A 25,770-nucleotide genomic window follows, 5' to 3' on the forward strand; every position below is an offset into this window, starting at 1 on the left:
TTATCTACAACATAATTAGTAATGAAACAAATGGTTTCCAGGGATCTGGTACAACTGCACTGTTTAATGCTTTGATTGGGTCTTTACTGTGGGGTAGGACTTCTATGGAGCAACAGAGTAATAGAGCCAAAGTTTGTTTTATTATTGTTTAATTAAACAGTGATTTAACTGATATAAGTTTATTTTATCATTGTTTACTTAAACTAACTGTGGTTTTGCTCATACATACTTACCTTGGTAACATAAATACAGCTATTCCTACATGTGTACAAAGTGTGCAATGCACCCACTCATGTTATGAAAAATGGCATACTTATCCAAGGGTTAACAAAAATAGAGTAAAATCCACATCTCTTTACTGCCAAAATTTTTAAAAATTTGCAAGTAGAGCAACAATAGAATTCACAAACATTCAGTACAGCAAGAAGTGTTCAGTAGCAAATATTTTTTATTTCGGAGAGCATTGGGTAAAGAACATGCTAAGTTTAGCTTCATGTACTAATATGAAGAAATCTGAAATTATAATCATTATGCCCTGTATGCATCACAGTATTATGGAAAAATGCAATTACGGTGGGCCAGGCAACACAGTAGCACATACTCTGGAAGCCACCATATGGTGTGTGGTAGAGAGTACATTGTACCACTGATAGTCATTTTCTTTCATGTTTCACTCATAAATACAGCAAGAGAAAAATGGCTGTCTATATGCCTTTCTACAAGTCCTAATTCCTCTCAACTTCTCTTCATGGACCTTAAATGAAATGCATATTGATGGCAGTAGATTCATTCTGCAGTCAGCTTCAAATGCCAGTTCTCAAAATTTTTACAAAAATGTTCCTCAAAAGTAACATCACCTTCCCTCCAGGGATTCCCATCTGAATTTCTGAAGCATCTTCATAATACTTGCATGTTGTTTGAATTTACTGGTAACAAGTCTAGTAGCCAGCCTCTGAATTGCTTCAATGTCTTCCTTTAATCTGACTTGGTGGGGTTGCTAAACACTTGAGCAGTACCCAAGAATGGGTTGCACCTGTGTCCTATATGTGATCTCCCTTACAGATGAACTGCACTTTCCTAAAATTCACCCAATAAACAGAGGTCAACTGTTTGCATTCCCTACTACAATCATTACATGCTCATTCCATTTCATATCACTAGATATTTAATCAATGTGACTGAATCAAGCAGCACACTACTAATACTGTATCTGAAAATTATGGATTTGTTTTTGCTATTCATCTGCAGTTACTTACATTTTTTCTTTAATTACAACAAGCTGTCATTCATCACACCAACTAGAAGTTTTGTCTACATCATCTTGTATCCTCCAACAGTCACTTAATGATGATGCCTCCCTGTACACCACATCATCATCAACAAACAGCCACAGATTGCTGCCCACCCTGTCCACTTGATTATATATGTATATAGAGAATAATAGCAGTCGTACCACACTTTGCTGGTTCTCTCCTGATGATAGCCTTGTCTCTTATGAACACTCACCATCAAGGGCAGATCAAGCCTCTCACATATCTGGAAACCTATTCTGTTTCCTCATACCTTCATTAACACTCTATAATCAGACAGTGTGTCAAGTGCTTTTCAGGACTCTAGGAATCTGGAATCTGCCCATTGCCCTTCATCTGTAGTTCACAGGATATCATGTGAGAAAAGGGCAAGCTAAGTTTCTAAAACCGTGCTGATTTGTGGACAGAAGCTCTTCCATCTCAAAGAAATTTGTCATATTCAGACTGAGAATATGTTCAAGAACTCTACAGCAAACTGATATTAAGGATGTTGGTTTGCAATTTTGTGGGTCTGTTTTTTACCATTCTTACATACAGGACTCACCTGCTTTCTTCTAGTCACTTGGGACTTTGCACTGGGGGAGAGATTCAAGATAAATGCAAGATAAAGTAAGGAGCCAATGTCATATAGTAAATCTGAATTCGGATTACATCTGGACCTTGTGACTTATTTGTTTTCAACTCTTTTAGTTGTTTCACTATGCCGGGGATGCTTATTACTATGTTCTACATAAAAGACTATGTGTGATGGTTAAATGATGGTATGTCTGTATGATTCTCCTGTGTAAACAATTCCCTAAATGTGAAATTTAAAACTTCAGCTTTCCATTTGCTGTCTTCCATTGTTGCACCAGACTGGGCAATGAATGACTGGATAAAAGCCTTTGACCTGTGCAGCAATTTTACATAGGATCAGTATTTTCTTGGGTTCTCAGCAAGATCTTTTGCTACAGGATGGCAATGCTAGTTGTAAGCTTCATGCACAATCCTTTTTATTGACTTGTGAGTCTCTACTAACTTTTTTTTCTGTAATTCTCTGACTAATGGTGCAACAGCCTTTGCTTTTTCAGCATTTTCTGAATTTTGTTGTTAAACCATGGTGCATTTTTTCCGTCCTTAATCCATTTACTCGGTACATACTCTCCAGAGCATAATATACCGGGTGATCAAAATGTCAGTATAGATTTGAAAACTGAATAAATCACGGAATAATGTAGATAGAGAGGTGCAAATTGACACACATGCTTGGAATGACATGGGGTTTTATTACAACCAAAAAAATACAAATGTTCAAAAAATGTCCAACAGATGGTGCTTCATCTGATCAGAATAGCAATAATTAGCATAACAAAGTAAGACAAAGTAAAGATGATGTTCTTTACAGGAAATGCTCAATATTTCGACCATCATTCCTCAACAATAGCTGTAGTTGAGGAATAATGTTGTGAACAGCCCTGTAAAGCATGTCCGGAGTTATGGTGAGGCATTGGCATCAGATGTTGTCCTTCAGCATCCTTAGAGATGTCGGTCGATCATGATACACTTGCGTCTTCAGGTAACCTCAAAGCCAATAATCGCACGGACTGAGGTCTGGGGACCTGGGAGGCCAAGCATGACGAAAGTGGCAGCTGAGCACATGACCATCACCAAACGAAGCGTGCAAGAGATCTTTCACGCATCTAGCAATATGGGGTGGAGCGCCATCCTGCATAAACATCGTACACTCCAGCAGATGTTTATCAGCCAGGCTGAGGATGATGTGATTCTGTAACATATCAGCGTACCTCTCACCCATCATGGTAGCAGTTACAAAACCAGAATCAAGCATTTCCTCGAAGAAGAAAGGCCTGATAACAGTAGATGTGGTAAATCGAACCCATACCGTGACTTTCTCGTTGTGCAATGGAGTTTCCACGACAGTTCTAGGATTTTCGGTAGCCCAAATTCTGCAGTTGTGGGCATTGACAGACCCTCGGAGGTTGAAATGAGCTTCGGTCTGTCCACAACACGTTACACAACCAATCGTCATCTTCCGCCATCTTTTGAAACGCCCACACCGCAAATGCCCTCCACTTCACTAAATCACCATGATACCGATGAATTTTGTACGGATAGCATCGGAAGGTACACCTAAGTGCCAACAAAACAGTAGTGTATGGAATGCCCATGCGACTCCATGAGCGCTGACTTCCCCATGTATAGACGAACCCGCTACAGTCTCAATTTCTTCCTGAACTGTCTCAGCAGCATTATGCCTTGTGCTTGGTTGGCCACTATCTATCGTCCAAACAACCTGTGGCTTCGAACTTCAAAATCAGTCTCGCCACAGCTGCATTGTCAATGGACCTTTACCCATTCGAATCCCCTTCCTATGGCGACAGGTTCGTAACGCTGAACTAGCACATTCCCCATTCTGATAATATAGCTTCACTAAAAGCGCCTTTTCAGGTAACATCAACATGCTGTGACTGCTGGCGCATCTGATTCTCTCTCTCATTACAGCTCCTTTTATACACAATTGTCATGTGCAGTCACTGACGTTTTGCTGTCCAGCACCATGTGTCGGACATTTTGTGAACTTCATTGTTTTTTGTTCTAATGAAATCCCATGTTATTCCAAGCATGTGTGTCAATTTTTACCTCTCTATCTACATTATTCCGTGGTTTATTAAGTTTTCAAATTTATACATACTTTTTGACCACCCTGTACAATCTGCTTTAACTTTGCCTATAATTCCTCATGTCCATCATACTGGAACTGAATTTTGTGAAATCATTGACTAAGTGGGATGCTAACAACTGATTATCTGCTCTATCTAGCAAACACACTCTCCTAGCCTTCTTGACTGATTTACTAACTTCAGTAACCAAAGTCACTATGAGGACATCATGATCACAAATCTCTGTCTCTGTACTGACACCATCAATAAGGTCAGACCTGTTTGTAGCTATAAGGTCTAATATATTTACATTGTGTGTGGGCTGTCGAACTAGCTGCTCAAGACAATTTTTTGAAAACTTGTTCAAAAGTACTTTGCAAGACTTTCTGTCTGAACGCACTGCAATGAATCCATAGACATCCCAGTGTATGCTCAAAGAGAAGGACCAAAATAATGTGAACATGTCTGTGGATGACATTTTTATTGTAATTTGTTTTTCACTTGTTTCTGTGTATAGATATGACTGATCACATTTATTAATTCCCAGGGAAGACTGGAACAAATATCTTACAGAAAGCTACAGTACCAATTCTCAGTGATGAAGAATGTTTAAAGTGGCATGAACATAAGAATATAAATTTGGAACTGTACTCTGAAATGTTTTGTGCTGGTCACAGTGATGGGCACATGGATGCTTGTTTGGTAAGCTATATGTACTGTGTTCCTATTCCTTTTGTCATTGAAAATGTGAAGCTGAAGGGATGCTTTCACAATTAACAAGTGCATCTGTAACATGTAACTCTAATGCTGCCATAAACTATATTATTTTCAAAAAAAGACATAGCTTACACATTACCAATAGTTTTTTTATGATTTTTGAAAATATTAGCCTGCATTATGGCATTGCTTATTGTGCTAAATAAAATGTAAAAATTTAACAGTTATGTTTTTGGGTCAATATATTTATTCTGCAATGGATACATAATACACTTTGAATTTTCAAAACAACTTCAATTGATGCAAATGTGAAACTTCAACCGAATGTAACACATTTACCTTATAAGACATAATTTTAAGTTCAAGCAGTAGAGATAATCTAATGAAAGAAGAAAATCCACGACTGTTATGTAGTAAAGAAAATTTTTGTGTATTAAATGTGTGCTGAGGATTCTGTGTTGTTTAAGAAGCTTAAAGGGTACTGATTATGAATTAACTTTACTGCATAAAACAGAATAATGTAACTCAACAATAGGTTGTGAATAGCAAGTATTTTCTTTGGTTTAACAAAAGCATTTGATATGTGTGGACTATATAATACTTTTGCATTAGCTGGAACATTATGGATTCAGGGGAAAGCTCACCAGTACCTGCAAAGGAGGAAGCAGAAGGTTGTCCTCCAGTGTCGACAAACGGAGAAGTGGTTTGAATCTAACTCATGTCATGTAAATTGAGGAGTGCCACAGGGCTCTGTTATGGGCTCATTGCTTTTCTTGGTATATATCAATGATTTACCACTAAACATGACAAATGACACAAAAATGGTTCCCTTTGCAGATGAGACAATTGTTACTGTGAAAGGCATGGAACCTAATGTAAATGATGTAGATAATGATGTCATCAGTAACATCAGCATGTACTCAAAAACTGATATTAGTCTTGTACTACCTTACACATTTTGGCCTTACAACATTCTCAAAGACTCAAAATGCCTATAACATGTTCTTAAGTAAAACAGTACTAAATTTGTCAAACATGGATACAAAGTATCTGGTCAACAATATTTGATGACACCTGAGTGCAAAATTGACCAAAAAATTTCATAAGACATTTATGCATTTTGCTGCTGGTACCAACATGTGGCTTACAGAGAACAGATTAGCCGTTGACTGTTACAAAACACAATTCATGCATTTTATGACATGAAACTCTTGTAAAAGTGAAATTTTATTGTTCAAAGGTGGTCAAAGAGGCAGTGAAGTGAAACATTTTAAATTTGTAAGGCCGAGGGTAGACAGAGGGCTTTCTTCGAAGTATCACTTTCAAGGTCTTGTGCAGAAACTGAATTGCTACTATCTTCACAACAGGAATGATTTCCACTGTCTCTTGATACAAAAAGGTGAAAGCATGTCTACTTTGCTTACTTTCACTCTATTAATTTGTATAGTACTACATTTTGGAGCAAATTTATGCATTCATCAAGATTATTCATCGACCAGAAATTGGCGGTCAGACCAATCTGCAGTGTCAATTTGCAAACTTCATGTAGTCAATTGTTCACATATCTCAGAATTCTAACTCTGCCATCCTTGTACATATATTCCATCATGAGTTATGTTGTTGACAATAGTGACTCTTTCAGAAGCATCTACAATGTTCATTCAGGGAGCATGGTGAATGGAAAACACATTATATTGTCATATAACAATTCCTTAAGCACTGTACAGAAAAGTGTGCACTATTTAGCAAGTTTCATTTTCAATAGGCACCCAACAGAACTGTAAAAATTGAGTGATAAACCCCATGTATTCAGATTCAAGTTGGAAGGTTTGTTTGTGGCACACCCTTTCTATTGAGTATAGGAGTTCCTCACAGCAATTAAGGACTTTTCTCCATAATATGCTGCTTATTCTTATATTGTCTTTTTTGTGTTTAATTAGTTATTGAATTCTTTGTTTATAAAATTTCTAAACAGCATTCTGTAAACTATGTACTGACTTGTTCCATGACAAAGACATGGCTCGGATGGTGCAACAGAACTTGGCAAATAAATAGTGAAATAAAATAAATACATAACTGAGGATGGCAACAGGAACATTCTGGGAATATTAATCACACTAACTGTTGGTCCATGCCACAGGTGGAATGAGTATCTGATCCTGTACTTCCAATCTTATGTGTCATACAGACGGTAAAACTTTCCAGACTCAGTACGTGCATAGAAAGACATAATAATTAAGAATTCCAGATTGTAGTGATAGTGATGAATATGGATCAGATACTGGGCTAACTGGGTGAAACAAGCCAATTGGAGAAATATGCAGCAGACATACTGATACACTGAATTTAATGTCAACACATTCTGTAGTATCAGTGTTTGGGAGACAATGGCTAAAAGCACATACCAACTAAGAGAAATCGGATATAGTCTGCAAATAAAAATGAAAAAGGGCATGAAAGGCTGAAAATGGACTGAAGGATGCCACACTGATAATAAAATTTTTGAGTAAATATTACTTTTAAGCCAAGAGTAGGGTTAAGCTGATCAACTTGTAATTCAGTAACGATTACATATGCACTTATTCATGATGCATAGTTCGTATTCTGATCACTATTATCTAACTCTGAGTATCAGAAACAGTACTTCAAATGTTCTTCATACTAATATGGATATTTTACCACGGTGATGTACAGAAATGTTTGATGAACCACTCTGCTTGATACGTAAATAGAAAATTTGGAGAGCAAGTTTCTACAGTGGAAAATTGACATGAGATTATCAAAGATGTGTCATCCATGTCTCAGTAGCATTATCTCTATCATGATTTGCCCCTTCATTAATGAAATGACATGATGTTGGGCACGTGATTACAGAAAGTATACAATGCATATGGATATATACCCCTCTTCCCTCCCTTCTCTTTCCCTAATGTCACAGTGATTTGCATTGCTTACATTAGTCATTTCTTAGACTAAATATGTTCTGAAGTCATAACTCCAGAATATACAGAAATACAGTTGAACAAACTGCAACATTATTCACTAATATGATACATAACCATAGTTAGAAATGAAAAAGTTGCTGCAGAGTCTAAAATCTCTTGATGGTAGTCATGACCATATAGAAATAGTCTTAAGTGTGAGGAAGTGAATGTGTGGGAACCTAGTAGTTCTGGTATAGGTAGGAGATCCTCACAGATGAAACAAGGTTAGGATAGACAGAAATTGGATCCACAACAATGATCCAGAGTATGAGGTATAGGTAATGCAATCTCCAGTCATAGAATTTTGAAGGATAGATAATGTAAGTAGATCACAGTTTCACAGGAAAGATAATGCTCACATTAGTTAGGCACTAACATCTGCATGAGTCAGAACCTTATTTGGTTAAATATATAACTTTAAAAAGAGCACATGATAGCAAAATGCTATCTACTAAGTCCATCCTGCCAAGAATACAATAGAACAGATTTATTTGATTTTACACATTTACATATGTACAAGGGACACAATTAAAAGCTTATATGAAACTAGCTATGATATTACATGATACATACATGATTTCTTATCTAACTTAAGCTCATGAATACCAGAAACAATATCTTTCAAAAACCGATTGGAAAAATGTGGTGACAGGAGAGGGTGTGTGTGTGTGTGTGTGTGTGTGTGTGTGTGTGTGTGTGTGTGTGTGTGTTTGTGTGCAATACAGTAATTCTGTAATTAGTTTAATCTTCTCCTTGCAGTTCTGTGAGAGAAGTACATAGGGGGCAGTGGTAAAGTCTTTTGGAGAATAGTTGATGTCAATCTTCAAGAGCCTGCTTGTTCAGGTTTTTCAGGATCCCTGTAATATTTCTGGCACTGCTGCTCCATATGTCCAAATAAAAGTCCTTGTTACATAGTTTGATAATAATGAATTGCATTTAGTTATGTAAATGCAGTGTGAAAAACAGTTCTAAAATGGTTGTTGCACTGCTAAAAAAATTTTAATACTCATATTTATTTGGGGATGCATTTGTGGCTCCAGAGTTTGTCTTCTCCAGGGGATGAAGTAAAGATCCATATTTGTTGAACATTACTCACATTTTTGTCACATTTTGATTTATTTCCCATCCAGATATGGCAAGCAATGAAATTTATGCATCAGCTTTCTGCACCTCACTAACAAGAGTCTTGTTGCAAGCATACACAGATTTCATACAAATCTGTGTTCTCAGCTAACAAGTTTATAAACCATTTCAAATGCATTTTCAACACAAATCAAAGCATCCAGCATAAAAGATGTACATGGTGCATTTTCTGTCCACAGGACAAAGACTAATTTACAGAACTGCATCTAGATAAAGACTGGTCCATATAAGCTCAAAACAAAGACTATCTAACTTTTGGTGCGTATGACCAACAGTATATTTCAGCATGAAGTTCTATATTGTTCCAGAACTAGTAACTGGTCAAATTAACTATCGTACATAGTTTTCTGCATACCTGAGTGAACAGTTACAAAGAAAACACATCCCTTGAGTTCATCTAAATTTATAAAGGTAAAAAATAATTAAATGAGAGGGTACGTCAAAAATTATCTGCAATGTATGTGTTCCTTTTATGCACTACAAAGAGCACGCATATGGTAACATCATTTTTCAATGTAGTTCCCTTGCTTTTCAATGCACTTGGTCCATTGTTGTACAGATTTGCCTCAGAAAAGAAAGTTTTTGACTGACCATCAAGCCATGCATACACCATGTCCTTCACTTCTGGGTCTGAGGTGAATTGACTACACCTTCATGTCTCCTTCAGTGGATCAAATAAGTGATAGTTGGAAGGTGCAAGGTCAGAACTATACAGATAATGAACCATTACTTGAAACTTGAGTTTCTGGAGCATTGCAACAGTGTGGGAAGGGGTATGTTGATGGGCATTGCCATGCAACAACACAAAACCTTTCGACAATAGTCCTAAGCATTTGCTTGAAATTGCAGGCTTTAACCTATCAGTAAACATCTCACTGTAATGTGCTCTGTTTGTTGTTTGTTCCACACTCCTGATAATGTTCCAGTACTGGGCTTTGTGCATCCCAAAAAATCTATCGGTTTTCCTGCAGATGGCTGGGTTTTGAACTTCTGCCTACTGGAGAATTTTGGGTGTTTCCATTTCATACTCTGTCATTTACTCTCCAGCTCATAATGGTGGATCCATGTTTTGTTACCAGTGATGACTCTGTCTAAGAAGCTGTCACATTCATTACCATAGTGATCCAAATGGTTTTGGTAGATGTCCAAACACGTGTGTTTATGCAACACTGTGATTTGTTTTGGGATCCATCTTGTACAGATTTTATGAAACCCAAGGCTGTTGTGGACGATTTAATTGGCAAAACTATGACTAACTTGTAGATGATGTGCCACATCATCAGTAGCTTTTCTTCTGTCGACCAGAGCCATGTCATGTGTAAGCTCATCATTTGTGGCTGTGGATGGTCATCCGGCTTCTTCCACATGCGTAACACTTATGCAACTATTTTTAATTTTGCAGTCCATTCATAGATGCTCTGTTGCAGCAAGGCAATGTTCCTGTATTTTGCCAAAAGTCTTTGATGGGTTGTGGTCACCAATACAAATTCCAACCACAAAAACCAAATCACCGCTTGTTGTTCCCTTTGGTGCAAACTTCCAATGGAGTGGCCATGGTCTATCTCCAACAAAAGGAAGACAAATGGAGAAATTAGGATAAAAATTTCATAGCAGGACAATGATGAGATAACAATAAAAGAAATGAGGAGTGAGGTCAGTGTGAACAATGTAAGAACAGTTGTGTCAACCTTGTGGATAATCTTTGACTTACTGAATATACCACATCCTCAAAATAATAAACAATTTATATTTTTTGCATATGACTGTTTTCTATGAAAAACTCAGTCTGCTTTAAGAAAATTATAACAGTTCTTTATTTAATGGCTAATAAATTGTCATAATAAATTTTGTAACCAAATTATTGTAAAATGTGAAATATGTCATTTCTAGTCAAATTGAACAAATTTAATTTATAGGATAATTACTTTGTCTTAAAATAAAAAAGTAAAAATAGTATCCCAATGTAGCTATTACATGAAAACTTGGAAAGGTGAGAAATTTAAATAAATATTTCCATACAGTACACTGGTCCCACAGGCTCCCGTTTCATACTTCAGTAATGTGATTTCAGGTAAAACATAGCAGAAGGAAGAATGGAATCACAGATTTTATCAAACAGGCCTAGTATCATAATCTAGTATAGACCAAAGTTCACAGCAATACTGGCTTGTTATGAACTCTCATATCAGTATTTTCACAGTGTAACCATGAATTTATCCAAAGGTTGAAGTAGGTAGTCTGCTAATACTCATGAAGCTAAGACATTTATAACTACTGTAGACCTTAGTTAGACTGACATATGACATGACAACTGCATGTCCAGCCCTTAAACTGCTGTGTGCTGCATTGTAAGCCAAAGGTAATTAAGGGTTTCTTTAGCACAGGATAGTCAATTATAAATATATGAGATGGGGAATGACACAAAATTAAATTATATACTGTGATGGCTACATGATTCTTGTGGGACAAATGTTGAGATGCATTTAATAACAATTTACTGTGTTTCAAATATAATTTTTAAATCAATTGAGTTTCTCCAAAGCCAAATTATGTAAGCTAGACTGTAATGGATGAAGGAAAAATATACATCACTGCAAATGCCCTTCACCCTGCAGCAGATAAATTACATAAGATATTGTACTGATTTATTGTCATGTTTCAAGTATGTCAATAAAATACAATGCTCCCAGCATTGCTATTGTTTACCTGTAGTGCATTTATCTGAAGGTGCACAGTACCACTACTCATACTTATTGCAATTTCAGCATGCACCTAATGCCAAGTTTCATTGGAAAAAGTTATTTTGCTGTTAGTATGTTTATCCAGACACTTCCAGCCTTACTGTTAGGATGCTTTAGAAACTGATGCATTGAAACTATCTGTGTATAGTGATGAATTTTTTATTTTCAATTACCGTCAGCTGGATTAGAGATACATTACAGTGCAGAAATTTTCTGTGGATTAAGAGATGTAAAATGTAACACATTCATTGGTACAGAATGCACAAAAGAAGAAAAACAATATTTTCTCAGATTAAAAATGGTTGTGGCATTTGAAGGTGACTGACAACCTAAAAATGTGATTATACTTGCTCTACTGGTGTTACAACATAATATATTACTGTGATGCCTGGATTTGTTGACTTACTGCTGCACAAGGAAAATTCACACTGCTCTAAAGCTAATAAAATGAAAACTCATTCTGAAAATTTGAAGATTACTCTATTTCTAAGCACTGAAATCTAATGAATAGTGAAGAGAGTAACATTTTAAAAACAGAATCATCATAGTGGACTTTTAAAATACTGCACATAGTAGCGACAGATAATTCATACTTCCTCACATGGGTATATTGTGAATTAAATAAAGCATCACTAAGGTTTTCTTCTCTTTCTAAAAATAACTGAAGAATCATCACAAATTATGAGTAAACTTTTTTTTCAGATAGTTGTGATTAAGACCACTGAACATTAAAGGTACATTAGAAAGAGTGTACACACACACACACACACACACACACACACACACACTAGGTGTGAGAATACATATGTGTGGTTTTTTTAGTTCTGAGAAAGGGCATTATGGCTATGATTTCAGTTTTCTTTATGCGTCTCTGTACCACTTAACACCTTACCTTACTTTAACTTATGTTATCTTTCCCCTTTACTTTACTTTCTTAGGTTTTCTAAAGTTCCCGTCTTGGGAAATTAACAATGAAGAAGGCTAAGTTGTGAGGTCCCTGTTTTTTTAATGAATGGAACTGGCTCCTGAATATTTATGATAGAGGATAACATCTCTGTTGCACCAAAAAATAATATGGAACTTGTATATCATCCCCCCTAACTGCCCTTCCCCCCTCCCCCCTCCTCTCTCTGTCTGTCTGTCTTTCACTCTCTTCTTTTTTAAGTACTCTTTGCTGGCCGGAGTGGCCAAGCAGTTCTAGGCACTTCAGTCTGGAACTGCGCGACTGCCACGGTCGCAGGTTTGAATCCTGCCTGGGGTATGGATGTGTGTGATGTTCTTAGGTTAGTTATGTTTAAGTAGGTCTACGTTCTAGGGGGCTAATGACTTCAGACGTTAAGTCCCATAGTTCTCTTTTCTGAATCCTAACTACGTGATGTTGAAAAAATGTACAGAAATTAAGTGGAGGTTTAAAGAGTGTGATTTAGTACAAGTTATTACCCTGCACAAAGTGCTATTAATACAAGGGTTAGAATTGGATATAGGAGGCCATTATTATGTGGTGATTGCTTTAAAAATGGTTCAAAGATGATAATATAATTTAATATCTGGAAATTATGATATACAAAATATACTAGCCTAGAGCTTCCAATTTTGAATGCTACAGTCTAAATATATCTGCATCTATTGCTGTAAATTATAAAAATTTTACTGGTTTGTGCACAGGGTGATTCAGGAGGCCCGCTGATAGTGAAGGTCAATGGACGCTGGACTCTTGCTGGAATCACAAGTGCTGGGTTTGGATGTGCTGTCGATCACCAACCTGGTATATACCACAAAGTGGCTGACACTGCTCACTGGATTGTTGCTCATGTTGAGGGTAAAAAGTGAATGTGTCAGCTTCTGTTACCATATTGATGGGTTCATGCACTAAAGACATATGTTTCCAAAGTGGAGGTAGTCTTAAATTGACAGTGAGATAGACATTGTTGAAAGTCATGTTTGGTTTTTTGATTTGCAATGTATATTCTTTTCACAAAGATAAAGAATAACAATGAACATGGGTATGGCAGGCTAATTATGTAAGTGCAGTGTCAACTCAGGGCTAATTAGTGAGTAAGAGATAATTTATAATAATGTTATAACATTACTTGCTGATGTGCTGTACCTGGAAGAACTAGTGAAATACTGGTATTCTAATATTTCTCAAACAATGGGAAATTTACCTGGAAGAACTATAAGAGTAACAGTATTCTATAATTTCCGAATATTAGCATGCCTCTCAAATAACATAAGAGATACATCTAGTGATTTGATAAAATTTTTGCTAATCTCTAACTAGGTATTCCCTGATACTCTCAGCAATTGAAACTGTATTCACTGCATCACCTACAGAAGCTAAGGAAGCTAAAAATAGTGTATGTGTTGAGGAAAGATAGTAATACAGATTTACATTAATGTTCAATACACAAATATGAAATAAATGTATAATGAAGGGTTTTTGTGGATACAGATGGACCGGGTAAAGCAATCTTTATGGTATATCACATTTTTTGGACACTCAATAGTGATTCATAATTTCCTGGTAAAGGTTATCAGTCATTTTTTTCCCTCCTTTGAATACAAAGCCAAATGTTAATGTAGCTAATATTCTCAAGGAAATCAAAATTGCAAATTGATTACCTCTATTTACTATATTACTAACCAGTTTTCAATCTTTTTCTCCAAGTGAATATTAATTGTGTTTTCATTTGGTACCCTGGTCTGTTTGAACTATTCTTGAATGTATGTGATATGGGCAATGCCAAAGGAATCTCGAGATAACCTAAAACCAAGTTGTACTGTTTTCTGACATTTGTTCTTCAGGTAGATGAAGACTAAGATTTTCTGTAGTTCTTCCATAAAGGTACATATATTACAGCTGCTTCAAAAGTAGTACAAAACAAATGTTGTAGTTCATGTGGATTTAAAAATTCTGTCCTTCATGGAGAATTTTTTTTTATTTGTCATAATTTGTAATAGAAGTGGATTGAATACATCTGTACAACAAACAAAATTATATGAGTGACACTATGATTTATGTGACACATTTCTCAATCAGTGTACTGTAGATTAGTGTTGCAGGCAAACTATGCTTGAAGGTGGAATGATCTCCTGTTTAATACTCTGTTATATAAGGCTGGTTCTTATGTAACACAGAAATAACTATCTATTTTTCTTTGTAGGCAAACCTATCTGTGGTTATGACACACTGTCTTTCTTCTTTAGAAAGATAATCCTATCTATGAAAGGATTTTAGTTTTATTGTCCTCAGTGTTAGAAGCGTGCACAAATTCTGATCTCAGTCAGAGTCATTAGTGACAATTACTTATTGTATTTCAAGTTGTATTATATATATAATTTGTTTTTGTGATTTATAAATACAGCAGCTAATAAAAGTGATCTCTTACTGTTATTTCAGATATAGTGAAAAAGCATTAAAAATATTGGTGCAATTTATTCAAGCCATTTTGCTTACATTGAAACACACACATTGAAGCCATATGTCTAATATTCACTGAAAACTTGAGCTTTAAATACTTGTGAAACACTTTTGATGCTACAATTACTAGGTAATAGAATATGTATCTTCCTAATTTTTTCACACATTATCAATGAATACTATCTATGGCTGTATGTAGGTGATGATTGCCTGTTCTTACAATCAAAATACATTTCATGTGGTTCCCACAGCTGAGAATACAATATGGTAAATTAAAATGAAAATATTTTGGAACACAGTTTAGTTTCTCAAAATCACATAACTGAATATATGTTTTGGAAGCCTACAGCATATCATCAGATGTGTCTCTTTGGCGTGTTTCAGAATCTCTCAGATATCTGAAGAGGAAGGTAAAAAAGGCTTAGTTCATATGATTTCTCACACATACACAGGCATTTTATTTCACACATCTCAGAATAAATGAATACTTTCATAAAAAGTTTAACATGCCTTACAATACATTGACAGTTTGAAGCAACTATCAAAAACGCTTTCTGTACAGTGTTGTGACTCGCCGATCATTCAAAGTGCCGCCGTGCAATTACACGCGTCCTCTACGTGCGGCGCTGTCTGCCAGCCCTGCAGCCCTGCAGCCACCTAAGCGACCAGCCGAGCAGCGGTCGCTAGACTGGGACTCAGTGCTCCTTCGAATGCTAACGTGTACACATGTCTTACTTGTCAACTTACTCTGTGATTTATATGTGTTGTTGTGTCGTTCCGAAATATATGTGTTAAACTTGAAGTTCTAACAATTGGCGATGAGGTAGTGGATTTTTCCTTTTCACCGTTGACTCACAGGGTTCCATGGCTACTGTCGAGCAACTATTGCAAAATCTCCTTGAACAGCAAATGCTTCTAACAGCGGCGATTCCCGATTTCGTCGCGGCGTCAAATGCGGGGCGTTTCTCGTAGTTGGCTATACCTCCTTTTCCTCCTTACGACAAGATGGCGGAAGACTGGTCTGATTATGAAAAACGTCTTCGACAGCACTTCTTGGCATTTCATGTCACCGACGAACAACCATGTAAGTCTCTGTTCCTTTCCTGGATTTCACCTCCAATATATCGGTTGTTGTCGCAATTGGCTCCTTTGAAGGATCCTGCGTCTTTGTCCTTTGCTGAAATGTGCTCACTTCTGTCTGTCTATTTTCAAAAGCAAACGCATGTGGTAACCTCTCGTGTTGCCTTTTATCGTTGTCAAAAACAACCAAATCAATCCTATCGCACTTGGGCTGCTGAACTTCACGGCCTCAGTCGAAAGTGTCAATTTGTTACTGACGTTCACAAAGAATCCTATGCTGATTCCATGGTATGGGATGCTATTATCCGGTCGGCGCCCGACAAAGAAGTTCGGGTAACATGCCCTTCAGTTGGCGAATCCGACTCTAGATGAAGTTCTCTCCATTGCGCAGTCTTTTGAAATTTCTCACGCCGCTGGGGCGCAGATAGAGGCATGGGGTGATGTCGGGGAAATACAACCTCTGTGCGCTGTTGACGACACGTGCGGCGCATCCCCGCTGGCAGACGTGGCCGCAGTGCGCTCCCACACGCAGCCTCGGCCTAGCCGTAAACAACCTGCAAAGAAAACTGCAGCAAAACCCCCGGCAACTTCCTTCAGGTCCGCGGTGTTTTACGAAACATTCACGCGAGAATTGTCCCCAACGTTGGGCTGTGTGTCACAATTACAAAGAGAAAGGTCATGTGTCTTCCGTTTGCAAATCCGACTGCATACATGATGTTCATGAACATGACGCTGGTTCTGATTCTGTGTTGTCTGTCAATTGCACTTCTTCCCTTTCAGGGAAGTTATTCCTCACTGTCCGAATCCTTGGTCGAGATGTTCGCATGCAAGTGGATACCAGCTCTGCTGCCACTATAATTAATTCTCAGACGTATCTTCAGGTGGGTTCTCCACTCCTGTCCCCTGTCACTCGGCAATTACGGACGTACAATAAACAGAAGATTTCTCTCTTGGGACAGTTTAATGCTGAGGTATCTTACAAATCCATCGTTCGCACTGTTCCCATATTTGTGGTCGACCAGAGCAACGCAGAAAATCTTTTTGGTTTTGATGCCTTTCGCGTTTTTGGGTTCTCCATAGATGACTCTGTCAATATTGTCTCTGATGCTATTCCTTATGCTCAACTGGATTCCTTGTCGACGACATTTTCGTCCCTTTTTTCTCCTGGGTTAGGCCATGCAAACGACTTTGAAGCTCATATCACACTCAAACCCACTGCTCGGCCTAAGTTTTTTCAGGCAGCAGCTGCGCCACCTAAGCGGCCAGCTGAGCAGCGGCCGCTAGACTGGGACTCAGTGCTCATTCGAATGCTAACGTGTACACATGTCTTACTTGTCAACTTACTCTGTGACTTATATGTGTTGTTGTGTCGTTCCGAAATATATGTGTTAAACTTGAAGTTCTAACATACAGTAAACAGTAATATCATTAAAAAAATTAAAAAAAAATTTAAAAAAAGGTTCAAATGGCTCTGAGCACTATGGGACTTAACATCTATGGTCATCAGGCCCCTAGAACTTAGAACTACTTAAACCTAACTAACCTAAGGACAGCACACAACACCCTTGGCACGCTCACTAATGTGCTGTACACCTGGGATACTTCATGATTTCTATTTACAATTACAGACCCACAGGTACCAGAATCTTATTTTTTACATAAAAATTTACTTCTTTCTATAATATGTTTCCAAGTTGAATTATTCACCTCTCTACTGCATACTTTCATATTTACGTTCAGGAATATGTTTCTTTTCTAGTATTATTACTTATGTACTGTTAGAATCCACACTTTCTCATTTATGTACTTGGGGAAGAAATATAATTGTTTGTAAAAATTTGGAGACTTGTATCACTAGTCACAGATCTATCAAGATTTACTACTCTGATTCCAGAGATCTGAATAATTGGTAGAAATTGTAAGTAAAGATAAATATTTTACCTATAGATTTATACACCTGGGACTTCCATATTTCCACTGTCATTGTAAACATTTTAAAATCACTGTACCAGAATATCTAAGGGGCATTCAGATGAAAATGAGACAGAAGGTAAAAAGTTAGTAAACTGTTTATTATTTCAAAAGCAATGCCTTCATCAAGAAATGTCTGCAGTTTCCTGCAGAACCATGGCTGTACTCAGGCATGCACCTCTTTGTTGAAAGCAAATCGATGGCCACAAATGTCTTTCTTCAGGTCTCCAAAAGTATGAAAATTGCATGGGGAGATATCAATACTGTATGGAGAATGTGTAAGGGCTTCCCAGTGAAAGTTCTGCAGCACAGTCGAAATAACCTTGGCAATGGGTGGGAGTGCCCGCATGTTGTCAAGGTTGTTTCAGCTATGCTCCAGATCATTGCACACCTGGGTATAATCATGGTTTCATAGACAACTGCAAACATTTTTCTATGAAGACATTCTAACAATGGGATAAATATATTAAGTTACAGCAATTACTTTTGACATAATAAACAGTTTACTTACTTTTTCCACCCATCTCGTTTTCATTTGAATGCCTCTTATAGTTAAACAAGATTTGTGTGATGAATTGAAACAAATACTTATAAGAACAATAAAAAATTGTCAGTATTTAACAATATTTCAAACATAAAAGGGATCCAAGCTCCAGGACATTGCCTCATCACATGATGTGTTTATGGAATAAATATCAGAATATTATAGTGAAGGGAACCAGAAACATATCAAATAACCACTGGTTTTACCTCTGCAGTTAAGAACAAAATGGCGTTAATAGAGGATGAAATTGAAGGTGGATCAAAAACTGAAACTTACACAGTGCATGGCATTGAAGTGATTCAGATGAATTAAGAGTGCTTGCCTATTTTGAGATTTGGATCTACACTATAGGTTAAAAACTTTAACTTTCTAACTGAAATTTTTTATTATTATACAACTTTATCACCTTTTACAACCAGCAGCAGTTGTAAATATGTTTTATCAAGTGTTCCATTAGTTTGTCAACAGTCTCATTACCACACATGAGCCAAGGACTGAAACATTAATTCATCAATCTGAGATTGGTCATCATGTTTCTGATCACTACAAAGTACAACTTTTGCTTTTCTCCAAAGATCAAAATACAACTGCAACAAAAATGACAAGGTCAGGAGTAACACATTATGGAAGATAATCTACATATGTTTAAACTATCAACATTATTCTTAGCCCAGATTTTCTCACCACTGCAAGCTGTTCATTAACACCCAAACACTTGGAATTTCTGCCATACAAGCTAGACTAACAAATTTTGAACTACAGGTAGTATAGGTGTGTTATCACCAATAGCTTCAAGATGCAGTGAATGTGACAGTTATCTGCAGGAAAAATAATTTTTATTGTTGTGATACAATGTCTCTCATCATACTTTCAAGTTTTGATTAGCAACCCTTCTATTCACTTCATATTTGCTCTGATACTCACCACTTAAAATTTATACCAAGTTCATGACCACAACTATGTGGCCAAAATTCTCTAATTAGCAGGCAATTTACTTCCATCCTGAACTACCATCACATTTTGAGTGATATTGATCAAAACCTACTTCTCTTTATCATCTTCAGATTTCTTTGATGGAATTGTCATCTGTATGACCTGTCTCCTAAGTCTTTATACATCTATCAAGGACTGCCCCTTTCCACCTATACTGCTGCAGGTTTACAAGCAGACTGGTTATTGCAAGACTACTCTTGCTCTGAACAAAAATCTGAATTCACTGCAGCTAGTAAACCTTTTGTAGTATAAGGCCCTGGGCCATGAAACTCTTCTGTTCCTGTTTCATCCAGAACTTCACTGGACATCTTGAGAGGCATTGCCCCTCCATTTAGTTTTGCTAATAGTGGATGAGCAATGCCTCTGAATATTTCCAGTGCAGCTTGGGTGAAACTTTAGGAACAGAAGAGTTTAATGGACCAGAACCTTGTACCCTGAAAGTTTTAATGGACCAGAACCTTGTACCCTGAAAGGTTTACCAGTAGCAACCTCATCCAGTTGTGAAAGCCTTTATTGTGTAATGTGAACTCATATTGCTGTCCATCCATCTTGATTTAAGTTTTCTTTAATTCCTCTAAATTATTTCAGGTGAATATCTGCATGGTTCCCTCAATGAGCTGAGCTAGCAGTTGACGATGTTGAAGTCTAACTTTTTTGTAACTGATACCTACCACCTCCTTATTGTCACCACATTTCAATATTACACACCTGTGTCACCATTTCAGAAAGAATGGTTTGAATGAGTGAAAAGGTTAGTAGAATAGTGTACCAGAAATAAGTAATTACTACAACAAAGAGCTGGAATATATGTTAGCCTAACAGTGTCCTCTCCTGTGTGATGGACAAGGTAAGTTCTATGTAAAACTTTGACAAAAAGAACTGTGAAACAAAATGTAAACATGAAAGTAGTTGCCAGTATATCTCTTCAACATCAAAAGTGCAACATGATCATATGAATGAGTTTAGATAGGGCAGAATGAATGACCCCTAGGAGATGGGTTTGCTGTGTGTCTAGATCGGCCTGTACATGTATGCCCACAAGTGATCTTATATTGTGTGACCGAAGGTACTTTAAGTAGCATTGTCACTTCCCTCATCTTCCGTTACAGTCACGAACTGTGTGCAGGAAGAATGATTGTTGCTAAGCCTCCCTGTGAGCTTAAATCTCTGTAATTTTACCTCCATGGCCCTTTTGTGATGTATGAATAGGAGGAAGCAACATGTTGGTTGATTCGTCTAGGAAGTACACCATCAGAATTTTTAAAGTAAATCACACCGTGATACAAGACAGTTCTCTTGTAGCCTCTTTCACTTGAATTGGATGAGCATCTCAGTGTCACATTAACACTTACAAAATGAGCCAAACATCCTGGTCATCTTTGGATCTTCTCTATACCATGAAATTTCAGCTCGTACAGGGTATGCATCTATGACAATGGTGCATTTGTGCAACAAGTAGTCAGAATAAGGTTATGCTCAATGACTCCTAGAAACAGGACCATACAGTGTGACCACAGCATAGGATAATAGCTTGCCCACAGAATGTAAGAGAATGTACAACAACTATATCCCCTGTGTTATTGTGACAGATATGACCCTGCTTGTGCAGATGGTTTAATGCCAACTGTTGCAAGTTGGACTGGTAGCTGCTTACCATTACATCAATTTATATTATCCTCTAACCACAGGTGACTTTTATGGCAATTACAATGGTCAATGACAACAAAATTCTTTTTGTGTGACCTGGTTAAAAGATGTGGAACTGTATGAATTTGGGATCACAGAAAAAGAATCTGTTATAATTTTTTACAAGTTATAGTTTCAGACACACCCAACAGTATAATAGCAGTGAACTGCACTATTTAACGGTATTATATGAAATTATTATAATCTGTCTGAATGCTACTTTTTAAAATGAAAATTTGGTTTAAACAAGTTGCGTTTAACTAAACAACACATATATAGATGAATATGAAATAATACATCAAGCACAATCATGGGAACCTACAGATAAGGGCAATTCCTCTTTGCTTGTCTACTGTAATCCTGTTCTGGGGCATCTGGAAGCAATATCTAATAGTAAATCAGTATATTGCAAGACTACAGGTCCACCAACCCTGTGCCTTTGTTCCATTGTTGATAGATCTTGCTGTAACTGTTCACCATGCTCATCACTTATTTCAGTACAGTTTTCTGAAAAAAAATCTAAATGTAAGTGGAAGAAATGCATTTTGAGTGACATCTTGAAACCTAAACAATGATACTTAGCCAGCTGGTTTTTCACCAGCTCAACAAATTACAGCTCTTCTCTTACCCAAGATCCCATGCACAACACTTTTAAAGGCTTCCTAAGCTTATTTCTTATTGCCCTTAAGGACAAAATCAAAGTTTTGGTCCATAATAGTTTTACAAATTAGAAGACAGGAAAAGGAAAGCCAAAGTTTTAAATTTTCCATTTAAGAAATTGTTCATCCCACAGACTCCCTTGTCATGGGCATAGTCGTGGGCATCCCTGACATAGGGAAGCAACTGAAACAGTTGAAAACAAATAAGTCAACAGGTCCAGATGGAATACCAGTTCCACTGTACAGAGAGTACTCTGCTGTATTGACCCCTTAATTACCTTGTATTTATTGTGAATCTCTCACCTGGTGTAAAGCCCCAAGTGACTGGAAAAAAAGTGCAGGTGACTCTTGTATGTAAGAAAGCAAACAGATGGACTCAGGAAATTATAGACCAATATCCTTAACATCAGTTTGCTGCAGAATTCTTGAACACATTCTCAGTTCGAATATAATAAATTCCCTCAAGACGGAAAAGATTCTGTCCATGAATCAGCATGGTTTTAGAAGGCATCACTCAAGCAAAACTCAGCTTTCCCTTTTCTCGCAGGATATCCTGCAAACTTTGGATGAGGGGCAACAGCCAGATTTCTGAAAAGCATCTGACATGGTGCCCTACTGCTGACTGCTAACAAAGGAAATGTTCTACATACATAAATGCTCTGGTAGACAGGGCAAGCAACAATATGCAGCTGTTTGCTGATGATGCTGTGATGTACGGGAAGGTGTCATCACTGAGTGACTTTAGGAGAGTACAAGATGACTCAGATAAAATTTCTAGTTGGTGTGATAAATGGCAGCTTGCTCTAAGGGAAGAAAAATGTAAGTTAATGCAGATGAGCAGCAAAAACAAATCTGTAATGTTCAAATACAGTATTAGTAGTGTGCTGTTTGACACAGTCACATCGATTAAATATCTATGCCTAAGGTTGCAAAGTGATATGAAATGGAACGAGCACATAAGGATTATAGTAGGGAATGCAAATGGTTGACTTCTGCTTATTGAGAGAATTTTAGGGAAGTGTGGTTCATCTGTAAAGGAGATCGCATATAGGACACTAGTGCAACACATTCTTGAGTACTGCACCAGGTTGGTTTAAAGGAAGACATTAAAGTGATTCAGAGGTGGGCTGCTAGATTTGTTACCAGTAGGTTCAAACAACATACAAATATTAGGGAAATGCTTTGGAAACTCAAATGGGAATCTCTGAAGGGAAGGCAACATTCTTTTTAAAGAGCACCATTGAGAAAATTTAGAGAATCTACATTTGAAGCTGATTGCAGAATGATTCCACTGTCACCAACATACAATTCTTGTAAGTACCATGTTGTTGTTGTTGTTGTTGTTGTCTTCCTGTGCAAGCTTCTTCATCTCCCAGTACTAACTGCAACCTACATCCTTCTGAATCTGCTTAGTGTATTCATCTCTTGATCTCCCTCTTCAGCATTCTTCTGTAGCACCACATTTCGAAAGCTTCTATTCTCTTCTTGTCCAAACTAGTTATCGTCCATGTTTCACTTCCATACATGGCTACACTCCATACAAATACTTTCAGAAACGACTTCCTGACACTTAAATCAATACTCAATGTTAACAAATTTCTCTTCTTCAGAAAAGCTTTCCTTGCCATTGCCAGTGTACATTTTATATCCTCTCTACTTCGACCATCATCAATTATTTTGCTCCCCAAATAGCAAAATTCCTTTACTACTTTAAGTATCTCCTTTCCTAATCTAATTCCCTCAGCATCACCCGACTTAATTCGAATACATTCCATTATCCTCGTTTTGCTTTTGTTGATGTTTATCTTATATCCTCCTTTCAAGACAGTGTCCATTCCATTCAACTGCTCTTCCAAGTCCTTTGCTGTCTCTGACAGAATTACAATGTCATCGGTGAACCTCAACGTTTTTATTTCTTCTCCATGGACTTTAATACCTACTCCGAATTTTTCTTTTTGTTTCCTTTACTGCTTGCTCAATATACAGATTGAATAACATCAGGGACAGGCTACAACTCTGTCTCACTCCCTTCCCAACCGCTGCTTCCCTTTCATGCCCCTCGACTCTTATAACTGCCATCTGATTTCTGTACAAATTGTAAATAACTTTTTGCTCCCTGTATTTTACCCCTGCCACCTTTAGAATTTGAAAGAGAGTACTCCAGTCAACATTGTCAAAAGCTTTCTCTAAGTCCACAAATGCTAGAAATGTAGGTTTGCCTTTCCTTAATCTATTTTCTAGGATAAGTCGCAGGGTCAGTATTGCCTCATGTGTTCCAACATTTCTGTGCAATCCAAACTGATCTTTGCCGAGGTCAGCTTTTACCAGTTTTTCCATTCATCTGTAAAGAATTCGCGTTAGTATTTTGCAGCTGTGACTTATTAAACTGATAGTTTGGTAATTTTCACACCTGTCAACACCTGCTTTCTTTGGGATTGGATTTATTATATTCTTCTTAAACTCTGAGGGTATTTCGCCTGTCTCATACATCTTCCTCACCAGATGGTAGAGTTTTGTCAGGACTGGCTCTCCCAAGGCCGTCAGTAGTTCCAATGGAATGTTGTCTACTCCCGGGGCCTTGTTTCGACTCAGGTCTTTCAGTGCTCTGTCAAACTCTTCACGCAGTATCGTATCTCCCATTTCGTCTTCATCTACATCCTCTTCCATTTCCATAATATTGTCCTCAAGTACATCGCCCTTGTATAGACCCTCTATATACTCCTTCCACCTTTCTGCTTTCCCTTCTTTGCTTAGAACTGGGTTTCCATCGGAGCTCTTGATATTCATACAAGTGGCTCTCTTTTCTCCAAAGGTCTCTTTAATTTTCCTGTAGGCAGTATCTATCTTACCCCTAGTGAGATAAGCCTCTACATCCTTACATTTGTCCTCTAGCCATCCCTGCTTAGCCATTTTGCACTTCCTGTCGATCTCATTTTTGAGACGTTTGTATTCCCTTTTGCCTGCTTCATGTACTGCATTTTTATATTTTCTCCTTTCATCAATTAAATTCAATATTTCTCCTGTTACCCAAGGATTTCTACTAGCCCTCGTCTTTTTACCTACTTGATCCTCTGCTGCCTTCACTACTTCATCCCTCAGAGCTACTCATTCTTCTTCTACTGCATTTCTTTCCCCCATTCTTCTCAATTGTTCCCTTATGCTCTCCCTGAAACTCTGTACAACCTCTGGTTCTTTCAGTTTATCCAGGTCCCATCTCCTTAACTCCCACGTTTTTGCAGTTTCTTCAGTTTTAATCTACAGTTCATAACCAATAGATTGTGGTCCGAGTCCACATCTGCCCCTGGAAATGTCTTACAATTTAAAACCTGGTTCCTAAATCTCTGTCTTACCATTATATAATCTATCTGATACCTTCAAGTATCTCCACGATTCTTCCATGTATTCAACCTTCTTTTATGATTCTTGAACCAAGTGTTAGCTATGATTAAGTTATGCTCTGTGCAAAATTCTATCAGACGGCTTCCTCTTTCATTTCTCTCCCCCAGTCCATATTCACCTACTATGTTTCCTTCTCTACCTTTTCCTACTCTCGAATTCCAGTCACCCATGACTATTAAATCTTCGTCTCACTTCACTACCTGAATAATTTCTTTTATCTCATCATACATTTCATCAATTTCTTCATCATCTGCAGAGCTAGTTGGCATATAAACTTGTACTACTGTAGTGGGCTTGGGCTTTGTGTCTATCTTGGCCACAATAATGCGTTCACTATGCTGTTGGTAGTAGCTTACCCGCACTCTTATTTTTTTTATTCATTATTAAACCTACTCCTGCATTACCCCTATTTGATTTTGTATTTATAACCCCGTATTCACCTGACCAAAAGTCTTGTTCCTC

General features: G+C 37.4%; 1 protein-coding gene across 1 annotated transcript in view; it reads left to right on the forward strand.

Annotated features, from left to right (window-relative positions):
• The window catches only part of LOC124555400 (serine proteinase stubble), a 221,380-nt gene extending 206,453 nt beyond the window's left edge, over positions 1-14,927 (forward strand). Inside the window, exons 8-9 of the mRNA XM_047129296.1 lie at positions 4,518-4,672; positions 13,221-14,927. Coding sequence (XP_046985252.1) covers positions 4,518-4,672; positions 13,221-13,385 — 320 coding nt within the window. The 3' untranslated portion in view covers positions 13,386-14,927. The remainder of the gene's footprint in view (positions 1-4,517; positions 4,673-13,220) is intronic.
• The last annotated feature ends 10,843 nt before the right edge of the window (positions 14,928-25,770 follow it).

This window comes from Schistocerca americana, chromosome X (genome assembly GCF_021461395.2).
Source record: "Schistocerca americana isolate TAMUIC-IGC-003095 chromosome X, iqSchAmer2.1, whole genome shotgun sequence".
NCBI lineage: Eukaryota > Metazoa > Arthropoda > Insecta > Orthoptera > Acrididae > Schistocerca > Schistocerca americana.